Here is a 20,432-nt window from a genome sequence, read left to right as displayed (position 1 = left end):
ACTGGCAGCTCCCACCCAGCTGAAATCACTTTGGGAGACGATGGTTCCCCTTTTGTACCCAGAAGAACCATAGTGTGAGGACATCCCCCAAGGCTCACATGTGCAGCCAGCACAGCGTGAGGCACTCATCCCCAGGGAAGCATTCCTGGGCTGCTGCTCAGAACCTGCTGTGGGCTGAGGACCATCACAGCCCATCGCCAAGGGCAGCCTGTCCAGGATCTCCTGGGACTGTGCAGGCAGGCCATGGTGACCAGCTCCAGCAGAGACACCCACGGCAGGTCCCTGCATGGGCTCAGAGCAGGGCACATGGAGACACCCAGCAGCCAGCGCAGAGGCACTGTGGCAATGCCTATAGGCTGACAGTGGGCTGAAGAGTGTGGGGCAAGGAGACCTCCTCAGCTGGGCTGGCCAAGCCCTGCTGCCCAACATGGCCCCCCAGCCCTGAAGTGCAGGCACTACTTTCCAGTCCAGCCCATCTCCTCCCCCTCTCCCCCACCTTCCCTGCCCTCTCCCCAGCGCAGCCCAGCAGAGCAGCCCAGTCTGGGCTGGCAGTCTGGGCTGCTGCAGAGCTCTGGGCACTCAGCCCACAGCCCCAGCCCCTCGGAAGGGCACAGCAGCTGCTGGGAGGCAGAGGGGGGGCTCAGCCTCCCCATCGGCCCCAGGCCTGCAGCTGGCCCCAAGTGCCAGCGCAGGCCACTCCCTCTCGGCCTCTCCTGCATTGACGCTGCAGGGGATCCCCAGCCCTGACTGCCTTTGCCCCACTCTGCCTCCCCGCCAGCCCTGCTCCCCAGGACACCAGCAGAGTCCTGGCCCTGCGGCTCCTCAGGCACCTCCTGCATCTCTCCACTCTCCTGCCCTGTGCCTGCTGCATCTTCACGGACTCCCACAGCACTGCAGAGTCTTTCTTTGCGGGTACCTGGAGTGAGTGCTCTGCCCTGGGGGCACTTCATCTCAGGGTCTTTCACCTTCTGAGTCTCCATTCACTTCCCACCCAGGAGTACCTGCAGTGTCCCCATCCTCTCCTGACCACACCAGATTCCTTTCCACTCTGCCATCAGGCCCGTCATACCTGCGACAGCATGAGGAAGGTGACTGGGAGCTTGCGCACCATTTCCAATGCCCCTGGACACCAAGACGAGAGCCTTCAACTAAGTGCTTGGTGTCTAACAGTGATACCATGAGATTATTTCCCCAAAGAGAAGGAGAAAACCAGGCGGAAGAGACTTGGAAAGTCCAATTCCTCTGGCTTGTTCTTAGCCACAACTGTATGAAGGAGAGCCCAGGCTGCAGGCACCTCCCTCAGGAGATCCCCTTTTATTGCAGAGAGGCTATTAGGAAGGCAAAAGGTGACACATGGTTCTTCAAGGATCAGACACAACAGGACAGCACCTCAAGAGAAGTGCTATGAACCCAAGCAATTACTTCTAACGATGATGATAAGAGAAAAAAAAACCCAGAGTACTGGCCTAAAATATACCCTGGGCACTCTGCAGAGAAGGGGAGACAAATTACAGTTGGTGGTGCAAGGTCCATTGGATGAGTTTCCTCAGGGCCTCCTTGAGCTCCTGGTTCCTCATGCTGTAGATGAGGGGGTTCACTGCTGGAGGCACCACCGAGTACAGAACTGCCACCACCAGGTCCAGGGATGGGGAGGAGATGGAGGGGGGCTTCAGGTGAGCAAAAAATGAGGTGCCGATGAATAGTGAGACAACAGCCATATGAGGGAGGCACATGGAAAAGGCTTTGTGCCGTCCCTGCTCAGAGGGGATCCTCAGCACGGCCCTGAAGATCTGCACATAGGACACCACAATGAAAACAAAACACAGTAAGAATAAACAGGCACCAACCACAATAAGCCCAACTTCCCTGAGGTAGTAATGTGAGCAGGAGAGCTTGAGGATCTGGGGGATTTCACAGAAGAACTGGTCCAGGGCATTGCCCTGGCAGAGTGGTATAGAAAATGTATTGGCCGTGTGCAGCACAGCATTGAGAAACCCAGTGCCCCAGGCAGCTGCTGCCATGTGGACACAAGCTCTGCTGCCCAGGAGGGTCCCGTAGTGCAGGGGTTGGCAGATGGCAACGTAGCGGTCATAGGCCATGACTGTGAGAAGATAAAATTCTGCTGAAATCATGAAGATAAGAGAAAAGAACTGGGCAGCACATCCTGTGTAGGAGATGGCCTTGTTGTCCCAGATTAAGTTGGCCATGGCTTTAGGGACAGTGGTGGAGATGGATCCCAGGTCGAGGAGGGAGAGGTTGAGGAAGAAGAAGTACATGGGGGTGTGGAGGTGGTGGTCGCAGGCTATGGCAGTGATGATGAGGCCATTGCCCAGGAGAGCAGCCAGGTAGATGCCCAGGAAGAGCCAGAAGTGCAAGAGCTGCAGCTCCCGTGTGTCTGCGAATGCCAGGAGGAGGAACTCAGTGATGGAGCTGCCGTTAAACATTTGTTCCCTCTGCACACGAGGGCCTGTCCAAGGGGGAGAAACGCAGTGAAGAGTTAGGACGGACACCTGTGAGCAGAACCTATTCCATTCATCACAGTAAGCAACCACAAGTGTCCTCTGTCTGTCTGCACACAGATCCTGGCATGATCCTTGGTTTGTGCTGGCTGAGGGTGCAATGCAGAGCAGGGGCCTCTTCTATGGGCTCCAGAGGAGTCAGTCCTGCTGTGCAGCAACAGACAGAGAGGAAACAGGAGTGATCACAGGTTAAATCTACCCGTGATATAAGAGAGATTTGACCATTGTCTCTCCCAATTCACCTGAGTGCAGAACAGAACTGTGGGGGTTTGTTTTGTTGATTTTTCTCCTGTTACCCCTTTCCCACCTGAGGAGGAGGCTGAGGTGAGTGAAGGGACTTTATCAGGTTCCTTGAAGAGGTGTTGACCAATGGCTGTCATGCTGTCAGTGTCTCGCACTGTGGTGCTACCCTGAGAGCTCCATGACCATATTTCTGCACCACCACCACCACAAGAAACGGGAAAAGCACAGACTTCAGAAATCACCTTACCTTCCAGGTAGCCCCTGCCTTGATGTGCTTCTTGAGAAGTCCCCTGGGACATGTGCTGGGAGTGATCTGGAGCTGTGAGCAGCCCTGACCCACACAGCACCCTCTTGACATCAGAAGGACCCTGCCCTGCTCTTCCAGGGGGTCGCTCCTTCCACCCACAGCTTCTCCCTGCAGTGCCCTGGGGAGCTCCCCGGGCAGGCTGAGGGCTGACCCGGGCAGGCGGCAGAGTCCCTGCCCCGGCACACAGCCCCTGGGCTGCAGGGACCCTGCTCTGAAGGACACAACTGGGCACCCCTGGCTGCACACCCACCCTCACACCCTGCAGCCAACCCCGGGACAAGGCAGCCGTCATGCTCTGTCCCTCTGACCGTGCTGCAGGGAACCCTGCGCTGGAGGATGCCCTTACCTTCTACACCGGAGAAAGGTCCCATAGGCTGTGACCTGTGACAGCTTGAGGAGAACCCTTCAGGAACCGCAGTGGCACTTGCCTGCACCCAGAGACTTACTGTGTAGAGGGCTCTGAAGATTTCTCCTTCCCTGAGCTCTCAGCATCCTCCCATTCTCTGCCTCACTCCTCTCCCAGCGCCCTCAGCCCTGCTGTGCTCTGCAGAGGAGCTGCTCCTGGCCAGAGATGTCTCTCTGCAGCACTGCCCACTTGCCATGAGCTCCCTTTGTCCCAGGAGAGCAGCAGCAGAGGACCAGCCCAAGGTGGCATGTTAATGACCCCTCTGGTGGGTTTGGGGATGAGTCCATGAAGCTCAGACCCTGAGAGGAAGCTGATGAAACCTCCCAAGAAGTCAAACTCAGATGTAAACTCCAAAGTTTCTCAGAGGGTTAATGGGTCCCCCTGAGGGACATTACCAACAAAGCCTCCCCAGGGGCTCGTTAGAGCAGGAAACTGGAAGCAATAATGACAAGTAGACAAAACCAATGTCAAGGTGGCTCTGATGCTGAGTAACCTGGAAGTGTTAAGTGAAGCCAGATGGACAAGCCCTGACCGCCAGCCCCTGGGAAGGGAGACCCTGTCCCTCACATGTTGCTCAGGGCTCTTCCTGGGGCAGTGGGATGTGGGGATGTGCAATGCCTGGCATGACCCTTCTGGGTGGAGCAAGGAGGTCATGAGTTCTTCCTGAATCAATTGAAGGCACCTTCTGGTAGGCCCTGACTGCAGAGACAATAGCCATAGCCATGGTGATGCAGAGGTCATCTGTGGTTGGGGTCTTTCAGCCTTGCCACAGCCCTCAGCAGTGTCCAATACAGCCTGCCCTACAGTGTCCCACACCTGCACCTCTTTCTTTGAAGACACCCAATCCTTTTTTCCATTTCACCCCAATATCTCACTGGCCTTACTGATATCGCTGCATCCTCCCTGGCTGTTCCTTGAAAGAGAAAGCCATGGGCTGGTCCAGACTCCCTCTGGGCACCCTATTCTATGTCAGCACTGCCCTTGGAGGCACATTTCCTTCTCCTCATTTCTCGTCTCAGCCTCCCAAGCCACACTTTGTGGTGCTCTTCCTTTTTCCTGCTTTTTTTTCCACTATGAAGAAAAGCTCCAGCATCACTGACAGCATCCTTCAAGTAGCTGCAGGTTGTGACTGTGGTGCTCTGAGCCTCCGCTTCAGCAGCCTGAAGAAGCTCAGGTCCTTCAGCCTCCCCAGACAGGGCATGTGCTTGAGGCCCCACGTCCTATATTGGCCATCCTCCTCGGGACTCTCTCCATTCCTCCCCATTTGACTACAACAGGAAGCTCCACAGAGGGACACACGGGTCCAGGCTTATTCTTCCCCCCAGTGCAGGACTGGCCACTTCTCCTTGTAACATTTCAAGAGGTTTCTGTTCTCTAAATCCCAGAGTTTCTCAAGGTCCCCCAGACTAAAGCTCAATATTTGTGTGCAGATGGTCACCGTGATGGTGGTGTCCCTCACAAGGTAACAGCACGGGGAGTTGCAGGGTAATACAAATAGTAGAAGGTGGTGCTACTTTAATGCAATTTCCTTCCAACATAGGATTATCCATGGTGACCATCTCAGAAACAGCTTCAAAGCCAGCAAAGCCCGGGCCAGTGAGGAAAGAGTGAACAGAGGTGGGCTGTTAGTGTGGGAGGGTACAAGAAGGATCAAAGGGAAGAGAAGAGGGAGAAAGGAAATAGACGGTGAAGCAGAACACTAGATCAAGGCTGTTTTGGGGGTACCTGCCATGCAGCTCTGCATGTGAGCAGCAGTGAGTGGTTTGGGACAGGAATGACACAGATGACCTGACCAAACTTAGTCTGACTTTCCTCATGGTCATGGGGAACCTGAGTGCTTTCCTTACCATGGAGAAGGGAAGACCTGTGGTGGAAGGAAATGGACAGTCATTCGTGCTGGGAAGGGACCCTAGGAGGTCTCGAGGCCAATGTGCATCACACAGCAAGGGCAGCTATCAGGTCACACCAGGTTGCTCAGGGAGTTCTTCATGTTGCCTTTGAACTCTTCCAGGGACTGACACAGCACAACATCACTGCTCCAGTGCTTCACTCTCTTCATGGCTAAACAGTTTTTCCTCACACAGAACAGGGAAAAGCCTGGATCTGTCTTGCTGATGACCTCTTGGTAGTGGTATATGGGTCATTTTCAGTTCTTCCCAAAGCCCTCTCTTCTCACCATTGAACAACCCCACCTCTCTCAGCCTCTCATACTGGTAAGGTCAACCTTACAAATGCATGCCTGAGAGGTTTAGGGTTCTTCCAATCCTACTGGATTTTATTGGGTTGGCAAGGGACCTCGGGGATGTTGGAATATCATCACCCTCACGCCATCACTTCCTGCATGTGTCACTCTCATTTGTCACCCTGTTGCAAGGCATGGCTGTCGCAGGCTGTAAGGAGAGCCTGTTCTGTCTGAAGAAACTGTCATCCACAACGAACCACTGAACTTTGAATGTTTCAGGCCCTAGTGGCAACATGAGACCACTGTGAGGGTCTAGCTCTGTGAGCATACACATACAATGTGCCTATATAGGTGCCCATTTCACACTAACATATCCTAGCACACAAACAGCCCAATCCTCAGTCACCCTTTCTTCACTGGCCCTGCATTAGCTTCCTTTTTACCCTCATTTGGTATTTTGGAGATGGCTGTCATGGTAATGCCTTCCTGGTTCATTAATTCCATAGAACTAGAACCTCCTTCTGTTATCTGCAGCATCCTGCAACTCCTCCTGCTGTTACCTTGTGGGAGACACCACCATCAGGGTGAGCCACTTGCACACAAAAATTAAGGGCTGCCTAAAAGGAGTGTCAGTCCAGGGGGACCTTGTGAAACTCTGGGGCTTGGCCTGGGTTTGAGGAGGAGAAGGAGAAGTGGTCAGTCCTGCATCAGGAGGAAGAACAGCCCTATAGACCAGGGCTAGCTGTGACCTGACTGGCTGAGCTGTGATCCTGAGAAAATCCTGGGTCCTGCAGTGGCCCCCCACACACAGGTGTGTCCCAGGGTGTGGCTCCCCATTTTGGAGGAGCGGGGAGGCACTGGAGAATGCCCAGAAGAGGTCTGCCAAGGTGAGGTTCAGGGCACATGCCCTGCGTGTGGAAGCTGAGGGACATGGGCTTCTTCAGCCCTTTGGCCCAGTGGTGGAGAGGCTCCGGGAAGTACAGGAGTAGCCATAGAGTGGTTGAAGTGTGGTTCCAGAGCTGGAGGAGCTTTTCTTCATAGTGGGAGACAGCATGGGAAAGAAATCATACCAGAGATGGAGGGTTGGGATGCTTAAAGTGGACACAAGGAGAAAGAAATGTCCCTCCGAGGGCAGCGCTGTGGTATAATCAGACCCCCCGAGGGAGCCTGGCTCAGTCCATGGCTTTGTGTTTCAAGGCATACCTCGCAGGGATGGAGAGATAGCAGTCAGGGGAATGAGTTGCTCAGGTCAGAGCAGGGTGGAGAAGCAGAGTGGATGTCTGCAGCATGCCGGGAACTAGGGACAGGTGTGGGACACTGTAGGACAGCCTGTGGTGGAGACAATCTAGGGCCGTGCAAAGCTGAAACCCTCCAACAGATCTGAGGTCTTTGCCTCCTTGGCCATGGCTGTTGTCTCTGCCACTGATGCCAGTGAGGAAACACCTTACCCTTAGGGCACTCGGGCCTCATGGCCTCCTCATCCCCACCCAGGAGCCTGGCAGATGTCATTCCACAGCCTTGCTCCAGGCATTGCACATCCCCACACCCCACTGCCCCAGGAAGAGCCCTGCGCAATGTGTGAGGGACAGGATCTCCCTTTGCCAGGGGCTGGGGGTCAGGGCTTGTCCGTTTGGCTGGATGCAAAGATTCCAGATATCCTCAGCATCAGAGCCACCTTTACATTGTCTTGGCCTTCCTGCCATTATTGCTTCCAGTTCTCTGCTCTAACGAGCCCCTGGGGAGGCTTTGTTGGTAATGGTTCTCAGGGGCACCCATTAACACTCTGAGAAACTTTGGAGATTGTGTCTGAGTTTGACTTCTTGAGAGGTCTCTTCAGGTGCTGCTCCATGCCTGAGGTTCATGGACTCATCCCCAAACCCACCAGAGGGGTCATTAACATGCCACCTTGGGCTGGTCCTCTGCTGCTGAGCTAGTCCAGGCTTCTGGGACAGAGGGAGCTCATGGCAAGTGGGCTGTGCTGCAGAGGGACATCTCTGGCCAGGAGCAGCTCCTCTGCCAAGCGCAGCAGATGTGACACATCGAGGGTTACTCAGCCTCAGAGCCACCTTAACATTGCCTTTGCCTACCTGTCATCACTGCCTCTAGTCTTCTGCTCTAACCAGCCCCCAGGGTGGCTTTGTCAGTGATGGATCCCAGTGGGACCCATTAACACTCCCTGAAACTGTAGGCATTGCTTTTGACAGTGACTTCTTCAGTGGTTTCCTCAGGCTTCTCTCAGTGTCTTAGTTCCTGGCCTCAGCATCAAATACACCAGGGAGCTCATTAAAATGCACCAAGCCATGTCTCCTCCTGTTATTTTCTGCAAGTCTTCAAGACTTACACAACTAATTGGAGAGGTCTCCAGGGTGTATGTGAAGTCAAAGATTTCAAAGAATTCAGTGAGCCCTACAAAAAGGAGTATTTTTGATTTTTAAGAGCTTGGGTTTGGTTAGAGGTTTTTTTGTTGGGTTTTTGGGGATTTTGTTTGTTTGTTTGTTTGTTTGTTTTTAATTTACAGAAGAAGTTATAGTAGCATTCTCCAGTCCATATTGGGCAAGGGGGTCTCCTAATGAAGTCAGGATGGGTAGGAAGAGCTCCTCATTGAGGACAGGCACTGCATGGACAACCTTCCTCATCACCTCCCCAGCCCTGCCATCTCTCTCATGGGCCACCTGGGACTTGCATCACTTCTCCTCACATCACACTTCTCACCCAAGTCTGCAGCTGGAGGTTACAGCTCCTTTGCACCAACTCCCACCTGCTTTCCTTAGGGACCTGGCTGCACACAGGCACACCTGCGTTGCTCTGCATGGCAAACACACAGAAGGAAAGCAGGGTGAAGTTTCATAAACAATAACCCACGCTCCTCAACTTCAAGCCAAGTCCAAGCTGCCTCCAATGAGGTTCACCATCCACAGGGAACAGCCCCACCAGAGATGTTTGAGAGAGAGAGATTGGACAGGATAGCTATAACCCCAGTGAAGGAGTTGGCTGAAGAGATAATTAGGCTGCTGAAAGTGGAGTCCATGCGACCTGGGAATGCACCAGAAAGAGAAACTCCTTGCTGTTCATGAACACCAGGAATGCATTTAGTCATGGGTGGCATTCAGCTTCCCTGATTCATAAAAATTCCATGTAGGAGCTTCAGGGTCCAGACCATGGCCTTTGAGGTGGATAAGGGAGGATGCAATGAGCTTTAGGTGTAATGGAGAGCTGAGGCAGTGCCTCCCAGCCTACCAGGCTGGAGGAGATGTTTTTCTTAGTTGTCTGTGCTGGTCACAGGAGGATTTGTACCCCATAAACATCTGTTCTCTCATCTGCTGATAAGATATTGGACAAGAGATTTAAGGATGATAAGATCATTGAGTTTCAGAGTAGATGTTGAGAAGTCTATAGAAAAACTCTCTAATCCAAGACAGGCCAGGTAAATGGTCAGACCTGGTTCCACAGGTCTTTGTCCACCTGGGTCTTGAAAACCTGCAAGGACAAAGGACTTTACAATCTCTCACGGTGATCAATGCTTGTTCCAATGCTTGGCTAGCCTCATGGTGAAAAAGGTGAGATCCCCCTTGCTTTGAGGTCTCAGCCATCCCTTCTCCAGGCTGAAGGAGCCCAGCTTCATCAGCCTTTCCTCACAGAGACACTGATCCAGCCCCCTGACCATCTCAAGGCCCTTCACTAAACCCACTCCAGATGGTCAACACCTTTCCATTCTTGGGGTTCCCAAAAGTGGACACAGTGTTCTGGATGTGGACTAGAAACTTTCCACATAGAGAGGGTAAATCCCTACCCTCCATCTCCTGGCCATGCTGCTGGTCCTACAGCCCAGGGCACTGCTGTCCTCCCTTGCTGCCAGGGCACACGGCTGCCTCCTGTCCAGCTCCCTGCCCACCAAGACCTTTCCCACAGAGCTGCTCCCCAGCCAGGCAGTCCCCAGCCTGTGCCATTGCCAGCGTGAGTCCCCTGCAGGGGCAGAACCTGGCACTTGTCCTTGGGGGGTTTCATGAGGTTCCTCTCAATACCTGCTCTCCTCCTCCTTCAGCCCTTTCACTGAGCAGAGGCCTGGCAGAACTTTTGAGCACAGTCTAAGGCAAGGAAGGCGTTGAGTCACTCAGCCCCACCTGTGTCTGCTGTTACGACCCCCCTCATCATTCAGCAGCATGTTCCTTGTTCAGCCTTTTACTTCAAACACAGTGGCTGAAGCTCTTCATTTTGCTCTTGATGGTGCCTGCAGCCCCCATCAGCTCCAGCCGAGCTCTGGCTTTCCTAAACACATGCCCACACACTCAGGTCATCTTTCTAAATTCCTCCTTCATAGCCTGTCCCGGCTTCCACCTCCTCATCGTTGTGTTGTGGCTCCCATCCGTGACCCATCCCTGCCCCTGTGCAGCCCCACTGCCCCACACATGCCCCCAGGGCCCCCATCATCAGACACTGCACAGGACAGGGTGTGTTTAGGGCGGGGATGTGTCCTCCACCACAAGTGCCCATGCCAGACCTCAGTGTCCTTCCTCAGCAGCCCTCCTTCTTCTGCAGCCAAGCAGTGCCCAGCCCCAGCCAAGCCCCAGCTATGTCCCATGCACGGGTTCCCAGACAGCCCTGCTCGGGGCTCTGCCAAGGTCTGGGCAAGGCAGGAGGCTGGGGCAGGGCTGGCTGTTTCCCCAACACAGGCACCAAGACCAACAGCAGGAAGGAGATGGCCACAGAGCCCAACCACCAAGAACTGGGGGAGTGACCAGGGCTGGAAATGGCTGATGGGAGAGGCTGGGGGGTGATGAATGCCCTGGGGCACCTTCTCGCTCTCTCCATGCCACCAAGAGTCCCGGCCAGGGGACAGAAGAGCCTGCTGCCAGTGGGTGCCTGCAGAAAGAGGTTTCCCTTTCTCATTGATTCCTCCTTTCAGGCACAGAAATGCTCCTTTGATCTCCTCCAGAGTCATCCCTGCTCTGCAGAGAGCCTTTTCCCAGGTGAGCGTGTCTGTGCTGGCCTGGCCGGCCGTTCCTGGTTCCCTCCCCATGCTCCCTGCAGGGCCCCAAGCTGGTGGGGCTGCTCTGCAGAGCGAGGGGGCTGTGGTGCCCCGGGGCCATGGGGTGACCCTGCACTGGCCATGCTGGTCAGGGTGGGAAGCAGAGCCAGCCAGAGGGGATCACAGCTGCTGAGCCCCTTTCCATCTTCCCTGATGGCTCAGAAGACAAGGACAGTGCTTGGTAGGACCATGGTGTGTCTCCAGTGGCACAAAGGGCAGGGGAGGGCTGCACTAGGTCCAGCCCACAGGGTTTCCATGATGGTGTGATGAACCACTGTCTAGACTTATGTCCCTTTGCCTTCTGGCTCCTCACAGCCTCTCCTGCCATTGCAGAGCCCTCGTTAGCCCATGGTCTCCTCAGGTTTGCCTTCTCCTCTGGGACACTCCTCCTTGGATTGTCACTCATTTTATGAGGTGCCACTCTCTGCCACCTCCGACTCACACACTATTCCTGGAGATCCCCTCACTTCTCCTGGCAGATCTCCATTCTTCTCCAGGATGACATCTGCCATCAGCCCCACTGCAGGTGGGACAGCACCAGGTAGATAAGCCAAAGACCAGTTCTTGTCTGAATGGACATGTGCAACCAAGAAGGAAGGTCTTCATCCAGCCCTTGCTCCCTAACAGATCCCTCTGGGACTCTGAGCTTGTCCCCCTGAATCCATCAAGAACCCCAAAGAGCAAAAGTCCTTTGGAGGGAGCAGCTTCTTGGGTGTATTCCTGACAGCAGCTTTGGAAGGGGTGTCCAGCCTTCTGGCCCTGCCCTGAGGAGCCCTTCTGGTTATGGTGGTGCTAGCAGAGAGGCCAGCTCTGGCACGCTGCTCCACATGGCCTGCTCCTGCCTTCAGGCACAGGGATGCCACTGTAGAGACAGCAGGACTGTCACAAGTTACACGAGACCTTGGGGGTAACAGCAATGCCAGGACACAGCAGGACAGTGTGGAAGGGAGGAGAGAGCAGCCCTGTCCAGGCCGCGTCCTGCTGCTGGCCTTGGCCATGGCTCCAGGGCAGCAGCAGCCCCGACGTGAAGGCAGCGGACAGGGAGTGCCCGCTGAGGCAGCGAGGGGCAGCCCCAAGGGCAACCCAGGCTGCTGCTCCATGGGGCAGCTGGGCATTTGGCTCCTGAACCCTCCTGCATGCTGGGGCTGCTCCTCCAGCTCCAGAGGAGATGTGCACAGATGGGAGCTGAGAGAATTCCCACTGCTTTCTCCATGGAGTTTATCTAGACAGGCAGCCTGGACCCATATGTACATGAGGTGTTTGGGTCAAGTAAAAAGAGGTAACAGGCAAAGAATACTAATATCACAGGTATAAAATAAACAAAAATCCTAAGGAGAAAAGAAGAACACAAAAAAATACAGACCCATATGAAGAAAAGCTACTCCTGGCTCTTCCTGAAATACAGAGGGAGCCCTGGTGGGATAATGGGGGTCTTATTGATCTGAAGTAGATTGTATTCAAATAGTTTCCACAGGGCATCTATGATTTCCTGGTTCCTCATGCTGTAGATGAGGGGGTTCACTGCTGGAGGAACCACCGAGTACAGAACAGTCACCACCAGGTCCAGGGATGGGGAGGAGATGGAGGGGGGTTTCAGGTAGGAAAATATGCCTGTGCTGACAAGGAGGGAGACCACGGCCAGGTGAGGGAGGCACATGGAAAAGGCTTTGTGCCGTCCCTGCTCAGAGGGGATCCTCAACACAGCCCTGAAGATCTGCACATAGGACAGCACAATGAAAACAAAACAGCCAAAACCTAAAAAACAGCTTAAAATAAGAAGCCCAACTTCCCTGAGGTAGGTGTCTGAGCAGGAGAGCTTGAGGATCTGGGGAACGTCACAGAAGAACTGTTCTACAGTATTACCATGGCAGAGTGGTATAGAAAATGTATTGGCCGTGTGCAGCACAGCATTGAGAAACCCACTGCCCCAGGCAGCTGCTGCCATGTGGACACAAGCTCTGCTGCCCAGGAGGGTCCCGTAGTGCAGGGGTTGGCAGATGGCAACGTAGCGGTCATAGGCCATGACAGTGAGAAGTGCGTACTCAGCTCCAAGCAAGAAGAAAAATAGAAATACTTGAGCAGCACATCCTGCACAGGAGATGGACCTGTTGTCTGAGAGTGAGTTGGCCATCACTTTAGGGACCGTGATAGAGATGGTACCAAGGTCGAGGAGGGAGAGGTTGAGGAGGAAGAAGTACATGGGGGTGTGGAGGTGGTGGTCGCAGGCTATGGCAGTGATGATGAGGCCATTGGCCAGGAGAGCAGCCAGGTAGATGCCCAGGAAGAGCCAGAAGTGCAAGAGCTGCAGCTCCCGTGTGTCTGCGAATGCCAGGAGGAGGAACTCAGTGATGGAGCTGCCGTTGGACATCTGCTGTTTCTTGGCATGGGGGCCAGTTCTAATAACGAAAGGACAGCGAAAAGTTAGGACAGAATCCACTGAGCAAAACCACTCTCTTTTTCATAGAAACACCCCCCAGTTGAAATACATTTCCTTTCTCTGGTTTGTGCTGGCTGAGTGTGTTGTGAGGAGCTGAGGAGTCAGCTGTGCTGAGCTGTAGTGGGTACATGGAGCTGGTTTGTGACAGCTCCAATATTCAAAACCCATGTCAGATGCAATCCACATTTACTGGAAAAATTCAATCTCTGATCTCACAACTCAGAAGAGTGTGGGCTGCAGAAGAGAGGCTTAGCATGCTAATATAAGTGTTTTCTGTGTTTTCATTTTCCACAATCACATCTGGGGAGTTTTCTTCTGAGGGTTAGAAATGCTCATTTCATAATGGAAAATGGGAAGAGTCTTGAGACAGGACAGGCAAAAAGGCTCAGCTCTTTGTAGCTTAGTGCAGAGTCAGGAGAGATGCAGTGTCCATTAGACTGTCAGCCAGCTGCCCTGCACTGTTGCTTCTGCTGCCTTGAAGATGATGACAAACAGAAATTACTTTTAAATAATCCCCCCCAAAAGACACTAAGGAGAGCAGGGGAGTCATAATTCAAAGGGCAGATCTGCAAACTCTTCTCTTTCCCAGCCCAGAGGTGGAGTTGTGATGGAGAGAGAAGGACACAGCCCCTCTCAGAGAGAAACAAAGGCCTCTGAGAGGAGAGAACTGACCTCCAAGGGAAAGCTCAGCACTCCCTGGGATCCTACAGCACAGCTGTGCTCTTCTGGGGCAGCTCCCAAGCCCAGCAGCACAGGCAAAGCAGACAGTCCGATGTCCTGAAGATGGGATGTCCTAAAGGCAGAGTCAGCTCATTGCTCAGCAGACAACGCCCAGCAGACATCTAGAGTGAGGGACCACAAGAGAGCAGCCTGAAGGCAGCCTAGCCCAGGGCTTGGCTGCAGTTTCCTCCCACTCCCTGCCCATGTCTCTGCTGCCTGGAGCTGTCCTTGCCAGGAGCTGGTGCTCTGCCCACACCTCTCCTCCCTGTCCCTGCTCACAGAGCCCATCCCACCCTCTGTGTGCTCAGCTCTGCCCTGCAGACCCCTCCTGGCAGCAGGGCACTGCCCAAGGGGATCCCAATGCTCCTTGAGAAGTACCATGGCAAATGTCCCAGGGGCAATCTCAAGCTGTAATCAGCCCTCACAAACAAAGCACCCTCTCAAGAGCAGAAGGACCCTGCCCTGCCCTTCCAGGGGGTCGCTCCTTCCACCCACAGCTTCTCCCTGCAGTGCCCTGGGCAGCTCCCCGGGCAGGCTGAGGGCTGACCCTGGCAGAAGGCAGGGTCCCTGCCCCGGCACACAGCCCCTGGGCTGCAGGGACCCTGCTCTGCAGGACACAACTGGGCACCCCTGCCTGCACACCTGCATTCCCAGCCACTCAAACTTGCCTCTGCACAGGGAGTCCACCTGGCACGTCCCAGGAGCTGTGGGCTCTGCCAGCTTGAGGAGATGCCTCCAGGAACCGCATCGGCATTGCCCTGCACCCAGAGACTTACCGTGTCAAGGGCTCTGAAGATTTCTCCTTCCCTGAGCTCTCAGCAAGCCTCCCATTTCCAACTGCCTTTAAGCTCTCTCTGCCTCGCTGTTCTCCCCTCCGTGCCTGCAGGCAGAGCCCTCAGCCCTGCTGGGCTCTGCAGAGGAGCTGCTCCTGGCCAGAGATGTCTCTCTGCAGCACAGCCCACTTGCCATGAGCTCCCTCCGTCCCAGGAGACCAGAAGCAGAGGCCCAGCCCAAGGCGGCATGTTAATGACCCCTCTGGTGGGTTTGGGGATGAGTCCATGAAGCTCAGACCCTGAGAGGAAGCTGATGAAACCTCTCCAGAAGTCACAGTGCGATGCAAACTCCACAGTTTCTTGGAGCATTAATGGGTCCCCCTGAGGGCCATCCCTGACAAAGCAACTCTGGGGCTGGTTAGAGCAGGCAAGTGGAGGCAGTGATGACAGGTAGGCAAAGGCAATGGCAAGGTGGCTCTGATGCTGAGTAATCCTGGGTGTGTTTGATCAAGCCAAAGGGCCAAGCCCTGACCCCCAGCCCCTGGGAGGGGAGACCCTGTCCCTCACACACAGGGCTCAGGGCTCTTCCTGGGCCAGTGTGATGTGGGGATGTGCAATGCCTAGAGCAGGACTACCACACACTCTTTCTCAGGCTCACAGGTTGTGACAAGGGGGCAATGAAGTCCTGGTGCTCTAATGAGAAGATGTCTCCTCACAGGCATCACCTGCAGAGAGAACAGCCACAGCCCAGCAGACCAAGACCTTGGCTGTGTTGGGGGCTTTCAGCCTTACCACTGCCCCCAGATGTCTCCACCACAGGATGTCCTACGGTGTCCCACACCTGCACCTCTTTCCCTGCAGGCTCTTGACACCCAGCCTGCTTTCCAACTTGGGTCTCACCTGAGCGTCTTCCCACCCTTACTGATATCTCTCCATCCTCACAGACTGTTCATTGAAATGCAAAGCTCTGACTGATCCAGACTCTTGCTGGGTGGCCTCTTGTACCACAGAACTGCACTTGCAGGGACATTTCTTTCTCCTCGTGTCCCATCTCAACCTCCCAAGATGCACTTGGTGGCATCTTCTCTTTCTCATGATGTTTCCCAGTTTTCAGAAAATCTCCACCATCTCTGAAACCACCTTTCAAGCAGTCTCAGGCTACTCCTAGACTGCCCTGAGCCTCTCCAACACTGGGCAAAGGGGCCAAAGAAGCCCAGGTCTCTCAGCCCCTCCACACAGCCCATCTGCTTAAGGCCCCAAACTCCACCTGGCCACATCTCCTCTGGCCACTCTCCAGCTCCTCCCAGCTCCAGCAAAAGAGGGAGCCGAGAACTGGGACAAAGCCATGTGTGGGGGTCCCTACCAGTGCGGTGTCAAGGGCCAGAAGAACTGCCCTGCTCTGGGTGACCGTGCTCATCCTAATGCAGCCCCGTATGCAAGTGGCCTTCTTCACAGTGAGCAGAAACCCCTGGCTCGGATGGTGTCCCTCGCAGTTGCCAGGCCCTTCTCCTCCTCAGAGTCCCTCCTCAGCACAGCAGGTCCCAGCTGGCCCTGATGTACAGGTTGGTTCTTCTCCCTGAGGCCAGACTGGCCAATTCTCCTTGTCAACGTCACGAGGTTTCTTTTGGCCAAATTCCGGAGTTTCTCCAGGTCTCTCTCACAAGAGAACAGCATGAGGAGTTGCAGATCTCTACAGACCCAGGTAGGAATTGCCATGAAGAGAGTCTGCAAAACACCAAAGGAGGGTGCAAAGCAAACCAAACCAGGGTCAGTGGAGAAAGGAGAAATGAGGGTGGGGCTGTTTGTACGCATGGTGATATTAGAGGAAAATGTATAGCTGTGTAGACACACAGACAACATGGATCCCTCCAGGAGCTGGTCTTAGACCTTCCGTCTATAGAGGAGCTGGCCCCAGGATCACCTCAGCTCCCCAGTTCCCCCACACACAGACAGACACTCACGTACAAATGTCTCTCTCCAGCCCAGCAGCACAGCACCATTGAGGCTGGAAGGCAGCCACCTTCCACCTTCTCTGTGCTTCCTCTGCATGCTTGGTTTTTGTCAGGAGCTCCTTTCTCATCCATGCCTTCCTCTGGCCACCTTTTCTTGACTTTCTGCATTAGGCGCATCAAACATCTCTCTGCACCTCTCTTCTCTGCTGGGCCTTATCCCATGGGATTCTTTGAAGCATGGCGGCCAGGAGGTCAGCTTCTGCTCTCCTGAAGACCTGCTCTTGGCCTTCTTCCCTTCTCTCAGGATCCTACACTCTACTTTCTCACCCCTGAGTGTTACACCTCTGACCAGCTCTTCCTTCTTTGTAAGCATGAAGTCCTGCAGGGCATCTCATCTCTTCTTCTCTCCACTCTGCTCCCACCAGCGAGTAGCTTTGGGGGCAGCGAGGGAACTTGCTAAAACTCCAGTGTGAACAGGAGTCAAATGGACAGTGACCTGTGGATAAGTTCACACTGGAGGTACATCAGCTGAGGTGATGGTTGCCTTTGGAAAAGCCCCTGCCAGAACATGTACACACCAGTGACTGCACACCCAATAATCCAAAGCCCCTTTGACCTTTAATGGCTTGAGTGATTATAGCCCTGTTCTGCAGTTGGAGTAGATGGTCCCTTCCAGCTTGAACTCTTCTCTTCTCTTCTCTTCTCTTCTCTTCTCTTCTCTTCTCTTCTCTTCTCTTCTCTTAAGGTATTTCCTCCCTGTTTCAAATCTTTCACTTTTTCATAATCTTCTGAGATTCTTTCTGTTATACGCAATCTGTATGCACCCTCTCACTAGACAGAACAGGAATGACAATAAAAATTCTCCACCAGTTCTACCTGCCAAGGAACTAACTGTGATTACAACACTGAATTTACCCCACTCTGTTCTATCACTGGAGTACAAAAACTTACCTGGGACAGATGGCATCCATTCCCTCCACATCACTTAAAGCTGTGCTCATCTGTTGTTTAAGTCTAAACTGGTGTTGGGGGGGGGTTGTTTGTTTGTTTGTTTCTTTTTCCTTCATAAAAGGAGATTTTGACCAGCTTTCTGAATATCTCCTTCTGTTAGAATCATCATAGAATCATCACAGAATGGCTTGGGTTTGGAAGGGACCTCAAAGGTCATCTAGTTCCAGCCCCTCTGCCATGGCCAGGGATACCCTCCACTAGACCAGGCTGCCCAAAGCTCCATCCAACCTGGCCTTCAAACCATCCAGGGATGGGGCATCCACAGCTTCTCTGGGCAACCTGTTCCAGTGCCTCACCACCCTCACAATGAAGAATTTCTTCCAAACATCTAGTGTGAATCTACCCTCTTTTAGCTTAAACCCAATTCCCCTTTGTCCTATCACGACACTCCCGGATAAACAGTCCCTCTCCAGCTTTCCTGTAGGCCCCATTCAGGTACTGGAAGACCTAGAAAGAATTAGGTCTCCCCAGAACCTTCTCTTCTCTATACTAAACAAACCCAACTCTCTCAGTATGTCTTCACAGGAGAGGTGCTCCAGCCCTCTGATCATCTTCCTGGCCTCCTCTGGACTCACACCAACAGCTCCATGTCTTTCTTGTACTGGGGACCCCAGAGCTGGACGCAGTCCTGCAGGTGGGGTCTCATGAGAGCAGAGAAGAGTGACAGAGTCCCCTCCCTTGACCTGCTGGTCACGCTGCATTTGATGCAGCCCAGGACATGGTTGGCTTTCTGGGCTGCAGGCGCTCATTGCCGGCTCATGTTGAGCTTCTCATCACCAACACGCCCAAGGCTCAGGGCTCTCCCAAGGCTCTCCTCAGGGCTGCTCTCAATCCATTCTGCACCCAGCCTGTAGTTGTGCTTGGGATTGCCCCGACCCATGTGCAGGACCTTGCACTTGGCCTTGTTGAGCTTCATGAGGTTCACAGGGGCCCACCTCTCCAGCCTGTCAAGGTCCCTCTGGATGGCATCCATTCCCTCCACCGTGTCGAATGCACCACACAGCTTGGTGTTGTCGGCAAACTTGCTGAGATTGCATTCGATCCAGCTGTCCATGTCGCCAACAAAGATGTTGAACAGTTCAGGTCCAAATACCAACCCCTGAGGAACACCACTCGTCACTGGTCTCCACTCGGACATTGAGCCGTTGACCACAAGTTTTTGAGTGTGACCATCCATCCTTATCCACCGAGTGGTCCCTCCATCGAATCCATGTCTCTCCAATTTAGAGACAAGGATGTCATGCAGGACAGTGTCGAATGCCTTGCACAAGTCCAGGTAGGTGATGTCAGTCACTCGTCCCTTATCCACCAACGCTGTAACCCCATTCGTAGAAGGCCACCAACTTTGTCAGGCAGGATTTGCCCTTAGTGAAGCCATGGTGGCTGTCACCAATCACCTCCTGGTTTTCCATGTGCCTGAGCACAGTTCCCAGGAGGATCCGCTCCATGATCTTGCCAGGCACAGAGGTGAGAAGTCCTCCCAGTGACACTCCAGTGCTGCCAGTGAGGATCAGAGTGCTGCCCCGGTTCTCCCAGTGCTGCCCCAGTACTCCCAGAGCAGCTCCCTGGCTCCCTGCAGTGCTCCTGGTTCCACACCAGTGCTCCCAGCGTGGCTCCCTGGCTCCCCTCGGTGCTCCCAGTGCTGCGCCATTGCCACTCACTGGGTCTCTTCAGTACTCCCACTGCCGCCCCAGTGTTACCAGTGCAGCCATAGTGCTCCCAAATCCACCCCAGTGCTCCCAGTATGGCTTACACTGCCACCCCAGTTCTTTCACTGTGGCTCCTTGGCTCACTCCCAGTGCTCCCAGTGATGCCACAGTGCTTCTCCAGTGTGGCTGCCATGGTCCCAGTGCCTCACCTAGCTCACCCAAGTGCTCCCACTACCTCTCCCAGTGCCACACCAGTGCTCCCAGTGCTCTCTGGGCTGATTACTGGCTCACCTCAATGCTCCGGATATCTCCCCAGTACTTCCTGTACAGCTCCCAGTGCAGTGATAGTGCTCCCAGTGTTTCCCCAGTGCTCCCAGTGTGGCTCCCTGCAGTCCCCCCAATGCTCATAGAACAGGCCCAGTGCTGTGGTACAAGAGGCCACCCAGAATGAGTCTGGATTAGCCAAAGCTTTGTATTTCAACAAACAGCCCATGAGGATGGAGAGATATCAGTAAGGGTAGGAAGATGCTCAAGTAAGAGCAAGGTTGGTAAGCACAGTGGATGTCCACAGCCTTCAAGGAAACAGGTGCAGGCATACGACACCATAGGACAACCTGTGGTGGAGATGGTCAAGGGAGATGACAAAGTTGAAAGCTCCCAACAGAGCTGAGGTCTTTCTGCCATGTCCCCACAAAACCCTGCCCCAGGAAGAGCCCTGAGCCCTGTGTGTGGGACAGGACCTCCCCTCCCAGGGGCTGGGGGTCACAGCTTGGCCCTTTGGCTTGATCAAACACACCCAGGATTACTCAGCATCAGAGCCACCTTGCCATTGCCTTTGCCTACCTGTCATCACTGCCTCCACTTGCCTGCTCTAACCAGCCCCAGAGTTGCTTTGTCAGGGATGGCCCTCAGGGGGACCCATTAATGCTCCAAGAAACTGTGGAGTTTGCATCGCACTGTGACTTCTGGAGAGGTTTCATCAGCTTCCTCTCAGGGTCTGAGCTTCATGGACTCATCCCCAAACCCACCAGAGGGGTCATTAACATGCCGCCTTGGGCTGGTCCTCCGCTGCTGGTCTCCTGGGACAAAGGGAGCTCATGGCAAGTGGGCTGTGCTGCAGAGAGACATCTCTGCCCAGGAGCAGCTCCTCTGCAGAGCACAGCAGTGCTGAGGGCACTGCCAGGGTATCTCAGGGAGATGAGCAAGG

At 54.2% G+C, this 20,432-nt stretch overlaps 1 protein-coding gene across 1 annotated transcript; it reads right to left on the bottom strand.

Annotated features, from left to right (window-relative positions):
* Positions 1-1,508: 1,508 nt before the first annotated feature.
* On the bottom strand, positions 1,509-18,630 carry LOC129200090 (olfactory receptor 14A16-like). The gene is made up of 2 exons (XM_054811343.1): positions 18,559-18,630; positions 1,509-2,510 (listed from the first exon to the last, which is right to left on the bottom strand). The coding sequence occupies exons 1-2, from the start codon at positions 18,628-18,630 to the stop codon at positions 1,509-1,511; spliced, it is 1,074 nt and encodes a 357-aa protein (XP_054667318.1).
* Between the last annotated feature and the right edge of the window lie 1,802 nt (positions 18,631-20,432).

Source organism: Grus americana, assembly GCF_028858705.1.
Source record: "Grus americana isolate bGruAme1 chromosome 27 unlocalized genomic scaffold, bGruAme1.mat SUPER_27_unloc_2, whole genome shotgun sequence".
NCBI classification, from domain to species: domain Eukaryota; kingdom Metazoa; phylum Chordata; class Aves; order Gruiformes; family Gruidae; genus Grus; species Grus americana.
This window is presented reverse-complemented; position numbering and strand designations above follow the sequence as displayed.